The 15,734-nt window shown below is 42.6% G+C and overlaps 2 protein-coding genes across 3 annotated transcripts; both read right to left on the bottom strand.

Annotated features, from left to right (window-relative positions):
* Positions 1-1,353: 1,353 nt before the first annotated feature.
* LOC306789401 (class I histocompatibility antigen, F10 alpha chain-like) lies at positions 1,354-7,851 on the bottom strand. Of its 2 annotated transcripts, none has more exons than XR_013772652.1 (7): positions 7,720-7,851; positions 6,188-6,454; positions 5,004-5,282; positions 4,189-4,491; positions 3,675-3,785; positions 2,579-3,019; positions 1,354-2,439 (listed from the first exon to the last, which is right to left on the bottom strand). XR_013772652.1 is itself a non-coding variant. In XM_079285325.1 (7 exons), exons 1-6 carry the CDS (start codon positions 7,787-7,789, stop codon positions 2,949-2,951), a joined length of 1,101 nt encoding a protein of 366 aa, XP_079141451.1. In that variant the 5' UTR covers positions 7,790-7,851; the 3' UTR covers positions 1,354-2,439; positions 2,930-2,948. The 2 variants fall into 2 exon arrangements, 1 of the variants encoding a protein (XP_079141451.1); XM_079285325.1 differs by having other exon boundaries at positions 2,930-3,019.
* A 5,720-nt stretch (positions 7,852-13,571) lies between these two features.
* LOC306789740 (gap junction delta-4 protein-like) lies at positions 13,572-15,309 on the bottom strand (the record flags this gene model as incomplete). Its single annotated transcript, XM_079285813.1, has 2 exons — positions 13,572-14,614; positions 15,255-15,309. 2 exons carry the CDS (start codon positions 15,307-15,309, stop codon positions 13,572-13,574), a joined length of 1,098 nt encoding a protein of 365 aa, XP_079141939.1.
* Between the last annotated feature and the right edge of the window lie 425 nt (positions 15,310-15,734).

The following is a 15,734-nucleotide window of genomic DNA, read 5'->3' on the forward strand; positions in this document are numbered from 1 at the left end:
CAGGTTGAAGAACACAATGCTGTTGATTTTGGGAAGCGTAGGTTCTCCACCTCTTCTGCTTGAACTTTGACCATTTTATTCTAATCTGTCTCTCCGATATTAATAATTGAGGGGAAGAATGAGTTAAAGAACAGATTCTGTAAAAATTGTGTCTGTAGTGTAACAAATGTGGTTTAACAGGCGATCTAGAAATGGGGTACCGTGTTCTGTGGAAGATGTTTTTGAAGCAAAATTTAACATTGGTCTCTATGGAGCAGAAAGTTGGTTTTCCTCTCAATTAACGGCTTCTGTGTAACAGAGAGAGAATTTATTTATTTTTTAAATGTTTCTAAGTGTTTTCTCGTTCCCCTGGTATTCATAATGACTACCAGAAGGATGGAGGGAGCCAGGCACCCTCTCTGGCCCGCGCCAGAGCCTCCAAATCGTCCTGAACTCACCACAGACAGCCTGGATGAATTTAATTTTTCCAATATATTTCTAAGTATTTTTTTTTTTTTTCGTGCCCCTGGTTATTATTATTATTATCTTTATTTTGGTACTATCCCTCCCTTTATTCCCTCTTAACCCCACTTCCCCAGCAATCCCCTCCCTGCTCACGAAACATAATAATAAAAATACAAAATGAATCATTTAAATTATTCTGAATAGCCCAAAATCACAAATTTGGTTCCCCTACCTTTCCCTCTTCATCATCTAACATCTACAGGTGGGGGTCACGTTCATCAGTGCTCTATGAGAACAGTGAATATAATATTCATAGGGCTGCTACATAAAAACAGTTATTATATGTGTGGATCTTAAGAAGAGACATTTAAGTCTTACTGAACAGGAAACAAGAATAAAAGTGATATTACACATTACTGCTCAATGTCTACGGTTACGACCTGGCTCAAGGGCTGCAACATAAGAGAAACAAGAGTGAAAGAAGTAAAGAATAGACATATTTAACAGACAAATAACCAAACTAAACTCAACCAAACAACCAAAGAATGAATCAAAAGAAGCCGCTGCCGAGAGGAGGTGAGGCACAGCGCCATGTTCAGGTGGTGCATCTTTATAGCTGCTATTTCCAGCAGGCTCAGGTGGGGCTCGTGAGCTGCCGATCAACAACCTGAAAGACAGAGTGGGCAGCAAACAGGACACAGACCCCTAGTGGATGGGAGGGGTCATCACACTACAAACACACAAAGTCCTTATTTCAGCATCATACATCAGGTTATATGATGCTCGATGAGGAACTTTATTTGTGTCATACCTGTGTGCGCTTCTGCTTTTAAAAGGTTGAGTCACAAAGAATATGTGGTGTTAATAAGCATCAGCATATCTGCTGAATCACAGAGACACACATTTGGAGTTTTGGGCACTTTATTGAAAAGCAAAACAAAAGTAGAAATGGAATGAAATAGAGCCGCTTCATCAGCATTCATTGTAAAGCCAACAGCCTCCTCGTCCCTAAATACTATCAGGAAACATATTGAAGAAGATTTCTATCAGCTGAGAAGCTTCCAACATCTCACTGCCCTTTAGAAACTAGAAGCCCTCATTTACATAAAACAATGTTTCAAATCAGATCAAAAGATGAGATGAAACAATAAACATCCTCTTGATTATTGAAGAAAACACGCAGAGACATAAATGATTCTTTCCTTTGACCTGCTGCTAGAAAACAAGGAAACATACAAACAAACTATTCACACAAGTGTGAAATAAAGGTGTGTCGTCCTGCTGAGAGTGGAGGCGGACTGGAGTCAATCCCAGTCCACACTGGGAGAGAGCTGGAGTCCAGTTCACCAGCAGCAGAGACACAGATAGGAAACCATCACACCGACACCTACGGGAGACTCCGGGCGTCCGGTTCCCGCAGCGTGTTTCTGGATGCTGCTGGTTGATTTGCAGCGTTTCCCCCAGTGATGGAACCCAAGCAGAGAAGCAGAGAACGACTTCCTCAGTATGAAAAGAGAAGAAACTCGACTGGTTGACAAAGATCTCTGATCTCAAGCTTTATGTCTTCATATCACCAGACCCGACAGTGTGTGTGTGTGTGTGTTACCAACATCGATTGAACCAGAAACCCAACAGCAGAAGCATTGAAGTGTAAATATGGAGGATTTGTTTGAGATGAACACGTCTTTGTGTGTGCAGAGTGCTGTGATGCTTTCATTGTTCTGAAGATCTCCAACAATAATCTTCCTCGTTTGATTTAAGAACGTCTCATCAGAGGAAATTACATTTTGTTCAGTTGAAACCAAACGATCCAAATCATTTCACGTCACCACTGATGTTTGCTCATAGCTTTCAAATGTGTTCCGATCGATGAGCATCTACAGCTAGATTCAATGACTTCATGACATGAACGATGAAGAAGTGGTGAGGTCACAGTTCATGGAGGAGAGTGTGGTGGCACCACTTCTTGATCCAGTGAAATATTTATCCATAAACCTGAAGAGACCAAAAGAAAAGAAACACATCAAAGAGAAAACTAAATCATTCACCACAAATGTTTCAATCAGAACAAAGACACATATTTACAGACTCATTGAGACATCAAATATTCATGACTCAGTCACAGAAGTGTTACCTTCTGTAATATTGAACCATCACGCTTATGAAGTCATAACTGCTTATTTTCATCTGATAAACTGGTGTCCCTGTTTGTAAAGGTTGATGTTTGAGACGTGATCTGAGCTGCTGATGTGAAGCTTTCTGAACTCATCTGTGTCTTTCTCTGAATCATCTCACTTCACATCAGATGAAGCAGCTTCACCTTTGTTGTGGAAGAAGTCAAAGATGTTCTTCACAGCGACAACGTGTCCCAGAGCTTCTACAGCGGACAGAGAACCGATCACAGCAGCTTCTTCTGCTGCTAGTTTAGAGCAGCTTTGTTTAACAGCAGCTGTGAACAGTTCATGTCCCGTATGAAGCAACTCACTGTGTGCAGGGCGCTGACTTCAGCGTTCAGCCTCAGGGTTCAGCTTCGCAGAGAGCTCAGAGCTGTTTTCAGAGGTCAGAGGGCAATTGGCTGAAATAAAAAGCAAAGACGACGTTTTAGTTCTCCAGAGCCAACATGTCAGAATGTGTTGTAGCAGCTTCCTCCCAGTGGAGAGGATCCCCTCTTCTAGCCCCTCCCACTGATGAAGACTTCACTTCTCTCTGACATCATCACGCTGTCATCACTGGAGGAGGCAAAAGCAGCTCCACAGAGTAAACCTGTGACTGAGTGATCCTAAGCACACCGCTCACTCTGACTCCTCTCGGAGATGAAAGAGGTTTTATTCATCATCTGAGCCTTGTAGAAACAATGTGCATGAAAAAACTGACATTATTCTAATTACAAAAATACTGTTTTTATTTATTTTCCCCCCAAAAGTCCAAATTACTTTCATCAACAGTCTAAAAGAACACGTAGAAAACAACCAGCTGCCTTGAAGTGTTCGTCGATTCTATAAAACTGCAGATATAATATATTATGAAGAATAAAAGCAAATATGATGAAATAACATCAATAGAAATGAATGTTAGATATAAAATATGAATTTGTCTCTTCTACTCATGTCATCATGACATTACCGCTGACTGTTGAAGTTTGCTTCTGTCACATTCTGAAGAAAATGCCTAAAATCCAAATACGAAAGAAATACTCATGAAATACTCACGTCTGTGTTCGGGTCTCTCACCTTTCCTGTTCCTGTTCCTGTGAAGCATGAATCCACCCACAGCGATGCCGAGAGCAAGAAGAGCCACTGCAGCGATGATGATGATGATGATGATGATGTCAGCGGGCTTCTCTGTTGAGCAGAAAACAAGAATAAAATCGTCACAACCTGAAGAGATGAAGCAGGTTAGAAGAGGAGAACATCCGTTCATCCAGCAGACCACAGTCCTGAACACACACACCATGTGTCTGTCCTTTCTTTATCTGCTCTACACGATGACTGTCTCTCTGCTTGTTGATCTCGTCCAGCTGTGTTCTCTCTGTCCAGCTGTGTGTTTCTCTTGCTTTCTGTCTCATGTTGGTTTTTGACACGACGACAACTTCTGACAAACGTCTTCAAACTCCTTTCTGACCGTCAGCACACTTTGAATAAACTTGAACTGAACTCAACTTCCCGTCCTCATAAAAACACACAAAGTGTTCCAGTGAACTGAAGGTGTGCTTCCCACCTTCATCACACCTGATCTCAGCCTCACCTTCGTTGGTCTCGATCACCTTTCGGTCCAGTCTGGTGACGATGTCCTCCTTCACACCAGACAGCTGGAACACACAGTCGTACCTCCTCCAGTCTTCAGCTGGGACTGATGACAGGTCCAGGTCAGCGCTCATCTGGAAGGATCCATCGTGGTTGGGGAGGATCTCTCCGAGGTCCACGTCCTCATGGAGCTCCTCTCCATCTTTGCTCCAGAACAGTGTGGCTCTGTCAGGGTAGAAACCTGTAGCGTGGCAGCTGACTGGAGAGGAGGAAGTCTTCTGGAGGAGAGACACTGAGGGAAGCTCTGGAGAGGGAAGAGAGAGACGGGTTATAGGTTCTTCAGTGTTATTATTTACTGTGGATTCATATCATCATTCATGTTGGATGAATGTGTTTTAAATGCCTTGGTAACACACACACTATATAGATATATTGATGTATGTATGCAATGCAAATACATGTCATTGAGGTTGAATTGATGAAAGAAGGGAGAGACAAACAGATGAAGAGGTGAGATGATCAGAAAGGGAGGACAGTGAGTGTGAGAAAGACAGAGCAAAGAGACAGAGAGAGAAACTGAGACAGACAGAAACAGTTCAGAGACAAAGAGAGAGAACGGAGGGACAGAGGGGTGATGAGTGTGAGGGAGGAAATGTGGTGAAGGAGAGAAGGAGGCAGAGAGAGGAAGAGAGGTGAGGGAGGAGAAAGGTGTGACACACAGCAGCTCTCTGTACGTGGCTGACATGTGTTGTCATGTGACTGTTGGTCAGAAACAACAGAAGCTTTATGAAACTACATCAGGTCATGTGACTCTACCTGTTCTCATCAGAGAGCTCCTCCCGTAGGTCACATACTTCTTCACCCACTCAGGACACTCCAGAGTCAGGTAGTTCTTGTTCTGTGCTATCCAGGCTCTGTCATTATCCCACTTGTGTTTGGTGAAGACAGCCTGTTGTTTTGGAGCGATCCATGTCTCTGTCTTCAGGTCAAATGATATGAAGTCTTCTCCATCATAACCATACTGAAGAAAACCTTTGACCTCATTGGTCTCATCATCCCATTCACAGCCGTACATCACCTGGTTAATGTGGACACCTGAGAGAGAGAGAGAGAGAGAGAGAGAGAGAGAGAGAGAGAGAGAGAGAGAGAGAGAGAGAGAGAGAGAGAGAGAGAGAGAGAGAGAGAGAGAGAGAGAGAGAGAGAGAGAGAGAGAGAGAGAGAGAGAGAGAGAGAGAGAGAGAGAGAGAGAGAGAGAGAGAGAGAGAGAGAGAGAGAGAGAATTAATCAGATATCTCATGAACTGGAAAATGTTTGACATGTTTTCTTGATGAAAGACTTGAGTGATCATCTGATGATCAACATTTAAGTCAATTCATTTCCTGTTGAACTAATAGATTCCTTATTCTAACACGATGTATGTTCATGAAGACATAAACACACCAGAGTGAAGTTCAATGACTCTACTCTGTATTATTCTCCATATTTAGGGCTCAAACTCATTATTCTCGTCTTTGCTGATTATGGAATGACTATTTTTAATGAATCCAGAAATAGTTGACAGTGTAAATGTCAGTAAAGTGTGAAGACGCCGTTAAGTTCAGAGTCTGATGAACTCTTTAAAGTGCTTCTTCAGTCTGAACAACACTGAACAGCATTTCATTCACAACGACATCAATCAGAGAAAAGGAACAAAGTCTCACACTGAGGAACCTGAACTACAACATGTTTGACTTATTGCTTCAATTAAAGACTGAAATTATCATCTGATTATCAGAAATGTAGCCAATTCATTCGTTTAACTATCGAAACAAATTCATAACGTGTTTCATCACTGAAGATGTACAGCAGCATCCAGTCGACTCAGCGTCAGTCATGTTTCTGCTGAGTCACACCGTTTCATCTGTGTGTGTGTGTGTGTGTGTGTGTGTGTGTGTGTGTGACATCTGTTTACTAAAGTACAGGATGACAATATCAACAAAATGTGTGAAACATAAACAAACCTCCAGTTTGGTTGAAGCGCTGCTTTGCTATTTCCATGTTGACTTTGGAGACCTGCTGGTTACCCATAGAGCGCTCAGTCTGAGTCTGCCAGTACTGAGGATCATCTACTGTGAGTCTGCTCATCCAGTCCTGTTTGGGTTCTGCTCTCCTGGTGTTACTGTCATAGTGACTGATCTCAACGTCATCAACCAACCCAACATACACAAACTCTGGGAAGTTTGTGACTCCAGAGGACGCAGTGAAGAAATACTTCAGAGAGTGAATCACTGGAACAGAAAGATAAAATCATCACTTTCAGTTTAGATATCACGCTTTAATAAATCACTGAACAATGTTGTTCTGCTGCTCACAGAATCTAAAAGAACTGCAGTACAATAAATACATGCTGATAATATCTGCTGAGCACTCAATACACACAGGAATAAATGTTTACTTTAATATTTCTGATGATTGTTTTAAAACTATCTGTTCTGAAATGAAATATAAATATGTTTGTTATTGATTCACTGTGAGAGGCTGATATATAATATGATTTTCTTCTTCTTCCTTTTCAATCATGAAACATGTTTTATTTAGTGACAGATGACACTTTGCATCTTGTTTAAGGAGTGAACACTGAAGAGACTGAAGAACAAGATGATTCATGAGTAATGCTGAAAGTCTGAGCCTTCCACCTCCAGCTCAGCCAATGGGAATTTAAGCTGAGCCTGACGTCACGTGTAACTAGGTAGAAGTGAGCCACTCAGGTTGTCAGTGATTGAGTTTATGAGTGAAAGCTCATTCCATCAGAGCAGGAAGTAGTTTGTCTTCAGCAGGAAAACAACCATCAACTGACTCGTTGTTTCAAAGTAAAAGTCCAAAACCTCCACAGCAGCCTGAGAGATGAAATGTGCTGACGTGTTTCCTGACTGTATGAATATGTGCATTCTGTCCACTGAATGACAATAACTAACACTAAATATTGACATCGTTGATGCAATAACAGTGATTGTAAACAGCACTGAATGAACCGCAGCACACATTCTACATCAAACACCAACAAGTTCGATGTTGAAATAGAAAAGAGCACTAAATCTCGTGCTGTTGTGACGTCATGCTTCATGCTCTTTCCTCGTCGGACTGGTGTTGGACTGTTGCTGCGCTGCGTCATGCTGACGTCTGAGCTTTAAGCGCGTGCACACCGTTTCGCTGTGAATGCTGCTGATATGATGAAATAATGTCCCAAATCAAAGCGACAGCAGAGAGAGAAAGAACACACTTCTGTCCTTTTCACTCAGTCACTCGAGGACACAGCGGCTCCCTCAGAGACATGTCGGGACCAATCACTGAGCTGCACACACAGGATCTACGAACGTGGACTTTAAGAGCATTTCTGACTTTTTACCACATTTTCTGTGGTCAACGAGGAAGTCCTGGAGCTAAACATCAAAGACGATCAAAAGCAGCTTCAACTGATGAACACAGTCTATAAAGACACGAAGCTTTCCTTCTTCTACAATCACACAACTTATCAAACAAAGAGTGAACTCACCTGCTGCCGCGCCGTGAAGGTGTATCATCAGGAGAGACAGAATCAACGGCTCCACAGTGAAATGTCGCATCTTAACTTCTGGTGCTTTCTGTTCTTAAAGAGAGAAAGTGATCCGGTCCGCTCTGCTCCAGGATCAGCACTGAACTGCGGGAGAGAGAAGAAGCAGCGCTGCCTTCCACCTCCATCTGAGCCAATGGGAATTTAAGCTGAGCGTGACGTCACGTGTAACTAGGTAGAAGTGAGCCACTCAGGTTGTGAATGAAAGTGAAAGTATTGATGTTGTTTGAGCGCGTGAGAGGATGAAGGAGACGCGGACACGCGGGGCTTTATTCTGCTGTTCTCATGTGAAAGGAGTGTTTGACCTCCTGCTGCTCGGGTCTTCTCTCATGATGTGTACTCTGATGTCACGTCACGTGCACAGACGTCACATGACGTCGCACTACAGTGGTTCACAGCTGCACTTGATGAGCAGCAGGACAGTTTCTCAGACTCTTATTATCTGTTGTGGTGAACAGGTCTGTGTGCGATCAGAGCGTCTGCTGATGGAATGAGATGGAGGGGAGCTCCATATCCAACAAGGGCTTTTATTGATGTGTGAGCACGTGAAGGTGTTCAGTACAGGCCTGCACGCTGGTCTCAGCACACATGAGGCCTGAAGCATCAGCACAGACAATACGACACAACACAAGAGAGTTTCCACGAAACAGCATTTCACCTCACAGTTTGTCTTTGAGAGGAAAACAAGAGGCAGAGAAACGAGAAGCAAAGCAGGAAGAGAGTCAGAGAGCTTCTCCAACACAAGCATCAGATGAGCTCATCTCTGTCCGACAGCCCACGTGCTCCTGAAGTGACTCAGAGCTGCGGACGCTGGAAACTGCTTGAAGAAGAGAAATGTAACACCTCTGTTGATGTTTGAACACCTGATGCTGTTTTTCACTTTGGAAGCGTTGAGACTCTGTTTCACCCCTCATCACTTCCTGTTGTTCAAGCACTTTATAAAAGATTAGAGTTTAAATCTGATCTCAAGAACTCATGCTTTGTTCTCACTGCTTTACTGAGACAGCCTTATTTATCGTTATTGCAGTATTATTGTTCATTATTATAGTATTATTTATGATTATTACATCATTATTCATGATTATTGCACAAACTAACAGATATGTGTCATATTGTATCTCTGCTGATCAATAACTGAGTTTATCTGATGATCAATAACTGAGTTTATCTGCTGCTGATCAATAACTGAGTTTCTCTGCTGATCAATAACTGAGTTTCTCTGATGATCAATAACTGAGTTTCTCTGCTGATCAATAACTGAGTTTCTCTGCTGATCAATAACTGAGTTTCTCTGCTGATCAATAACTGAGTTTCTCTGCTGATCAATAACTGAGTTTCTCTGATGATCAATAACTGAGTTTCTCTGCTGATCAATAACTGAGTTTCTCTGATGATCAATAACTGAGTTTCTCTGCTGATCAATAACTGAGTTTCTCTGATGATCAATAACTGAGTTTCTCTGATGATCAATAACTGAGTTTCTCTGATGATCAATAACTGAGTTTCTCTGTGTTTACCTTCACAGTGAAGTCAGCAGTGTGACAGCGCCCCCTGTGGATGATTCATCTATCTGCCTTTGAACGTCTCATGAGAAACCACGTGAGGACGTCACATGACTTCGTGTAAACGTCCTGATGCTCCATGACTGTGATCACATGTGTCGATCAGATGAAGAAGATAAATACATATAGAATGTACTTATTGTCTGTGAACATCCTCAGTGCTCCTGAAAGCTGAGAAACACCTTCAACAAAGCAGAGTTCAGCAAAACACTTGAATGTGAAGAAAGAAGAAGAAAGCTCCAACAAACAAGAAGGAAACAACTCACTCACACACACACACACACACACACACACACACACACACACACACACACACACACACACACACACACACACACACACACACACACACACACACACACACACACCAGTTGTAATGAAAGAACACCTCAAAGGAAACTGATAAATAAATCGGAGCCATGAGTTGAAATAAAGAGTTTGCAGCTCCAGATGAGACGATCACTGTCAGCTTTACATCTGATTCACTGGAGTCCTTTTGAAGTGAAGCAGCGTCAGCAGAACTGTGTTGAAGAGGAACTCCACCGAGTCTCAGTGTTGAGTCACAGGGTTTGTGGATTACAAATGTTTCAGTGTCACATTAATATACAGCTGATGAGACGATGAAGACCTCCTTCAACTGAAGCCTCGAGTCCAATGTTTCTGATAACCAGTGTTTTATGCTCAACCATATCTTCTGAATATTACATTTAAACCATCAAGTGAAAGCATGTCTCCATCTTCTCATTACTTGTTACAGTGGTGGGCCGTGTGTTTTATACCTGGGCCTTCAGTGCCGTCCTACTACAGTTGAACCAGCTCCTAATAACCTCATGATGACACAGCTACGGGTTATTATTTATTCATGGGAAGCCACATATTCACAAAATCACTCAACAACATCGTCCCCATTTACTTAAACTGCAAAGGGATGCACTTGTGAGTCTGCAGGCCTCGGGCCTCTCTTCTACCTAGAGACACAGAGGTGAAATCTGATTGGATGAAAGCTCTACTTAAAACAAGCTGCACTGGAAGCAGAGCAACTGAGGGAGACAGGAGCTGTGCAATGAGATAGTAAGATAATGGGAAGAATATTTAGAATACATGTCGTGTATTTATGAAAAATGATTAAATAATAAATTCGCAATAACTTTGTGATTCTGTCTGGCAAGCAGAGAAGGCTTTGCTGGCCCTGAGGGCCCACCACTGATGTCATGTGTGCGGAATAAAATAACTAGAAAAAGCATTTCCTGCTGAAAATGCATTGGAATGCTGAAAACTGAAATTAATCGCAAAAACATTGCTGAAAATAGAAATCCAATTCAAAAACAAATTGCAAAAAGCTTAACAATTCAAAAAGTTTAAAGATTACAAATATGAAGTCATATCACACGTCTCCTGAAAGAGCTGAACATTTTGATATTTGAACAGTTTCTGTGGCTTAAAAAAATTCATCAGTGGTGATATTTGTAGTTGTATAAGTTGTAGTAGAAGTATTATTCGTAGAAGTATTAGTAGCATTAGAATAAGTACTAGTAGTAGTAGTAGTGATATTTGTAGTAGTAGTAGTAGAAGTTGTAGTTGTAGTAGAAGTATTATTCGTAGTAGAAGTATCAGTAATTAGAAGAAGTAGTAGAAGACGTAGTATCAGTTGTCATAGTAATAGCTGTAGTATTGGTCATAGTATTTAATATCACAGTAGTAGTAGTAGTAGTAATAGTAATGGCAGTAGAAGATGTAGCAGTAGTAGTGGTACTAGTAGCAGTCGTACTCATAGCTGTAGTAGTATTCCTACTTTTAGTAGCATGAACAGCAGTAGTAGTCGTAGCAGTTGTCGTATAAGTAATAATAGTAGTGGTAGTAATAGCAGTAGTGGTGGTAATAATGTTGATAGTAGCAGTAGTAGTAATAGTAGCAACAGCAAAAGTTATAGTAGAAGTAGCAGTAGTAGTAATACTATATTAGCAGCAGCAGTAGTAGTTGTCGCAGTATTAGTAAGAGCATTCATTATTTCAACAAAAAGCTTCAACACATAAACAGAGGTTATTAAATGACAGGCTTCATCACAAGCAGTTCAGTTAGAATTCACTCTCTGGGGCTTTTATTTTGAAATGGCATGTGTGTGTGTCCCATTGAAAATAAAAAGCTGAATAATTCAAAAAGTTTAAAGGTTAGAAATATGTTAGAAAACATTTTAATAGTTGAACGGTTTCTGTAGCTTAAAATATGAAGGAGAAGAAGAGGTGGGACAGAAGAAATAGAAGTTGAATAAAGATTCGAAGATTAACAGCATTCCAACAATTAAGATACTTTATATTCGACAGCGTCAGTGATATGATAGACTAAAGTGCATCCAGCCTTGCATAGCGACAGTTGGTGGAAGGCCCTGTCGTCTTCCAACACGACATGACAAACTAGATCCGGCCTTTTCGTCCAACACCAGCGGCTCACCTCACTGATGCTCTTGTGGCTGAATGGGAGCAAACGAGTGCAGCGAGCTTCCTCAATCCAAAATGTAACAACACCAGAAAATGGAATACAATTTGCACTTAACCTGGTCGAAAATGAAATCAAACCGAATCAAGTATTAGCTTGATCTGTGAAACGTGCCAGTAAGAAGTCCGTATGTCTCTATAAACCTGGTGGATGCCGGCACACTGCTCCATGTGATCTTATTGTAGATCACTCAACAGAGCGCTGCCTTTAACAGGCTGATATCATGACTACACCATGTGTTGAGACAGACGCGGTGGATGGGATTTTGCCAAGGACACATAGCTAACATTGTTTCTGCGTGTCCTGTCTCTTTAGGGACAGCGTCTTGTGGTGGATGTGGGTCAACGCATGTTCAGGGGACTGTGTCTCAATGATTGTGTTGTTGCATTCAGTGCCATTGTTTGTTTTGATCAGACAGGAGTGTCAGTTACTTACTCAAGTTACAATGTCTGTTCCTGTAATTACGATTATTTCAGTGGAGAGTTCTTTTTAGTTTTGGACGCTTTTAAAAATAGAGAAAACAATAGAAGCTCAATGCTCATAGTTATAACAAAGAACTCCCAAAAGAGGACAGCTAATAGAACAGCTTTCTCTCATGGGCAAAATGACAGAAGGATGCTGAAAAGTATGCAGACGGAAAGCATCATGAGACCATCATCCTGTTCTGAGTTTGTGAACAAAGGTTTTTAGACACAAGACGATATCCTAAACGCAGCATCTGTGAAGTTAAATGTGACCATCCATCTCTTTCATGTGTCGTACAGGGACGTTGCTAGCAGGCTGAGCTAATGCTGTACGACGGCGGCGAGAGGGTTGAAGGTCTCATGTCATGCGAGCAGGGTTGTTCCTAAGTCAGGGTGGAGGTCAGAGGTCAGGTCAGTGTGTCTGTTGTGGCTGCCAGCACTCAGTCATCCAGACGACAGCTGAGCACCGGACGTCTGCTTCCTCAGAGGCAGCCGGTGTTTTTGTGACAGCTCTGTTGAACAAACAGGTGAATGAGAAGAAACATCTCAGTGGGAATCAGCTGCACGATCTCTCTGACCAATTAACTCATTTTATTATTGTTAATTAAACAGAATAGCTTTCGGTAAGCATGCATAAAAAAAACCTACATTTCGGTTTTGTCTTAAGAAACCAACCAACTCCAAACTAAGGTGAAGAACGAGACATTATGGTTCATTTTGAATCCGTTGTTTTACGTGTGCAAGAACCCTCTTTTTCAACACTGTGAAGTCTTGACCTCATGGCACATTTCTTAGTTTTCATACAGGTGAGCAAATAGAAATAAATAAAGATAGATTGCTTCAAAAGCAGCACTAATTGACTTTATGGCCACTTGGGGGCAGTGGAACAAGCTGAAAATGTGTGATGTCACTTATAATCATTTTAGTTCATCAAATCATTGCATATCAAGCGGACATGGGGCAACTTTGTCATTATTTGTCATTTTTCAAGCTGCCAGATAAATGTAAGTCTCATGTTAACTCTGATTTTAGGTCTGTTTTGGTCTCCACCATCTCCTGAGAAACATGTTCTTTTCTTTAGTTTGCCGGATATTGAGCTTGCCGGCTCACTGTGTTGCTCAGCTCATCGCTGTTTGTCCACCATTTGGCTCTGGCCTTCTAACGTGAATTTAAGCTTAAAATGATAGTACGGTAAATGAAAAATATTTGGGCACTTTAAAAGGATGCTGTACAGCAGTTTCTGTCCGATGAAAGGAATAAATGGCCACCCAGTCAACTACACCCATGCCCTCTTGTCTTTAGATTGACTGCTGTCAGACCGTTGGCCTGAGTTCGCCCCGACTGGAGCGTACTGGTCCAGCTTTTTGACACCCATTGGTGTTGGCATCCTGGGGTCTGGTCCTCTGTCGGGACGGGGGGGCAGGTGGCTGTGGAGGACGGAGTGAGTTGGCACTGGAGCGCTGATGGGAGTGGGCGGCCGAGACGTCCTCAGCTTAGCGGTTCCATCATTCACCTTTGTGTGAAGAGGTTCATCAGGCACATGTTTGAGGCCGTTCTTTGAGCTTCCACTGGGGCCGATTCTTCTGATTGAAAGGACGTTGCTGTCCTCCGTCGTGGTTGTCGTAGTGTCCGCACTGCTTTGCTCCCCTTTACTCATCTCCTCCAACAACATCTCCCTTCTCCTCCTCCACGTCACCATCGCCTTCACGGAGCTCACCAGGTCCACCAAACTCAGCAGGACGGACAGGGAGGCCACGGCCAGCATGGAGTTGAGCATCAAGGTCTTCTCCGTTGGTCTGGAGATGTAGCACTCGACGCCGGATGTGCAGGGAGCCTCGTAGCAGTGGAAGCTCCTGGGAACGGACAAACCGAAGAGGAAAAACTGGCTCGCGCCGAAAACCACTTCCAGAAGGATGCGTAGGATCACAACCAGGAAGTAAGCGCAGTGGAAGCGCGGCGCTCCCCGCTCACGTGGGAGGTCGTGGAGTGGGGCTTTGTGCGGGGACGGGTCTCTCGAGGAGGTGAACGGTGACCCTCCTCGACTCCTGTCGCAGTAGAAACCTCCAACATAGGGATGCGACAACACGTTGTGCACGACGTAGGTTGCAAACAGCACGTGGGGAAGACAGAGGAGAACGAGGTGGAAGAGCCAGAGACGGACGACGGACACGGGGGCAAAGACGTCAAAGCACACGTTGGAGCAGCATGGCTGGATGCTGTTGCAGACGAACCTTTCCTGCTCGTCGCTGAAGAGGGTGAAGCCGGCCAGCAGGAGGACCAGCAGACGGAGAACCAGCATCAACATCCACCACATTTTGCCTGCAATGGAAAACAAATGATAAATTACAATGAATGATGGATTACATGAGGATAGAAGAGAATAAATATAGGATGTATAGGGTGCATAAAATAATCAAATGGATCAAACTCAACACAATGAAAAATACATTGTTGTGATTATTCCTAGTTACATGAACATAAAAAGCAATAATTATAAAATATCAAGATCATGACAAAATACACACAAGAGTGACAAATTTCACTTTACTTAAAAAATGAATTCCCAAGATTTAGCAAAAAATGCATTGATCTTAATGTATTCTTGAATGCGCCTACACCGTTAATTATTTCCAGGGTTTCACAAGATTTAACTGTAATTATTTTGCAATAAATGACGGTGTTATCATGGCAGTAATTCCACAGCGGCATACCGTTAAATTACAGCAATATACTGGCATAAAGTATACAGCTGTCATTTCACAATAAGTTACTGTTAAATCGTACAGTAACTTACTATGAAAGTAATGCAACTAGGCAGTAATTCACTGTAAATATATAAAGTCAAGCTAAGTTGTGTATTTGGGTTAACAGGCGTGTAATCATCATCATTATAGAAGATAAACATCAGTCTACCAACACTGCCTCAATTCTAATGTTGTGAAAAAGAAAAACAGCGTACCCATAAAGGAGACATTGTGGCTCATAGTGATGAAGAGTAGATCTTTTGCTGCCATCATCGTCATTGTTCAGCGCAGACCCTGATCCCATACAAGAAGCCAGGACTCCTTTAAAAGCTCCTTCAACACGAATCCACGAGGGAGCCGCTCCTGAGCCGCTGTCCCCTTCAACACTGTCCCAGGACGACACACCGCCGAGCCTCAAAGCTCGCCACCAAATACAGTCACTTGGTTTTCTTACCGCTTCTCTCTGTTGTCTGCGGAGGCCGGGACCCGTGGAGGGAGCTATTCTTACCGGGCTGCCATCAAAGCATTGTTGGGATGTCGAGGCACCTGACGAGATGCTGACATACGTAGGCCGGCTTGTAATAGAAAATCATAAACCTGAGTGAGACCGCTACATGGCATTGAGTAAATCATCACATCATAAGACATGAAAGAAGACATGAAAGTGTGTCAGCAGCAGTTCGATTAGAATTAGA

This window comes from Melanostigma gelatinosum (assembly GCF_949748355.1).
Source record: "Melanostigma gelatinosum genome assembly, chromosome: 15".
NCBI classification, from domain to species: Eukaryota; Metazoa; Chordata; class Actinopteri; order Perciformes; family Zoarcidae; genus Melanostigma; species Melanostigma gelatinosum.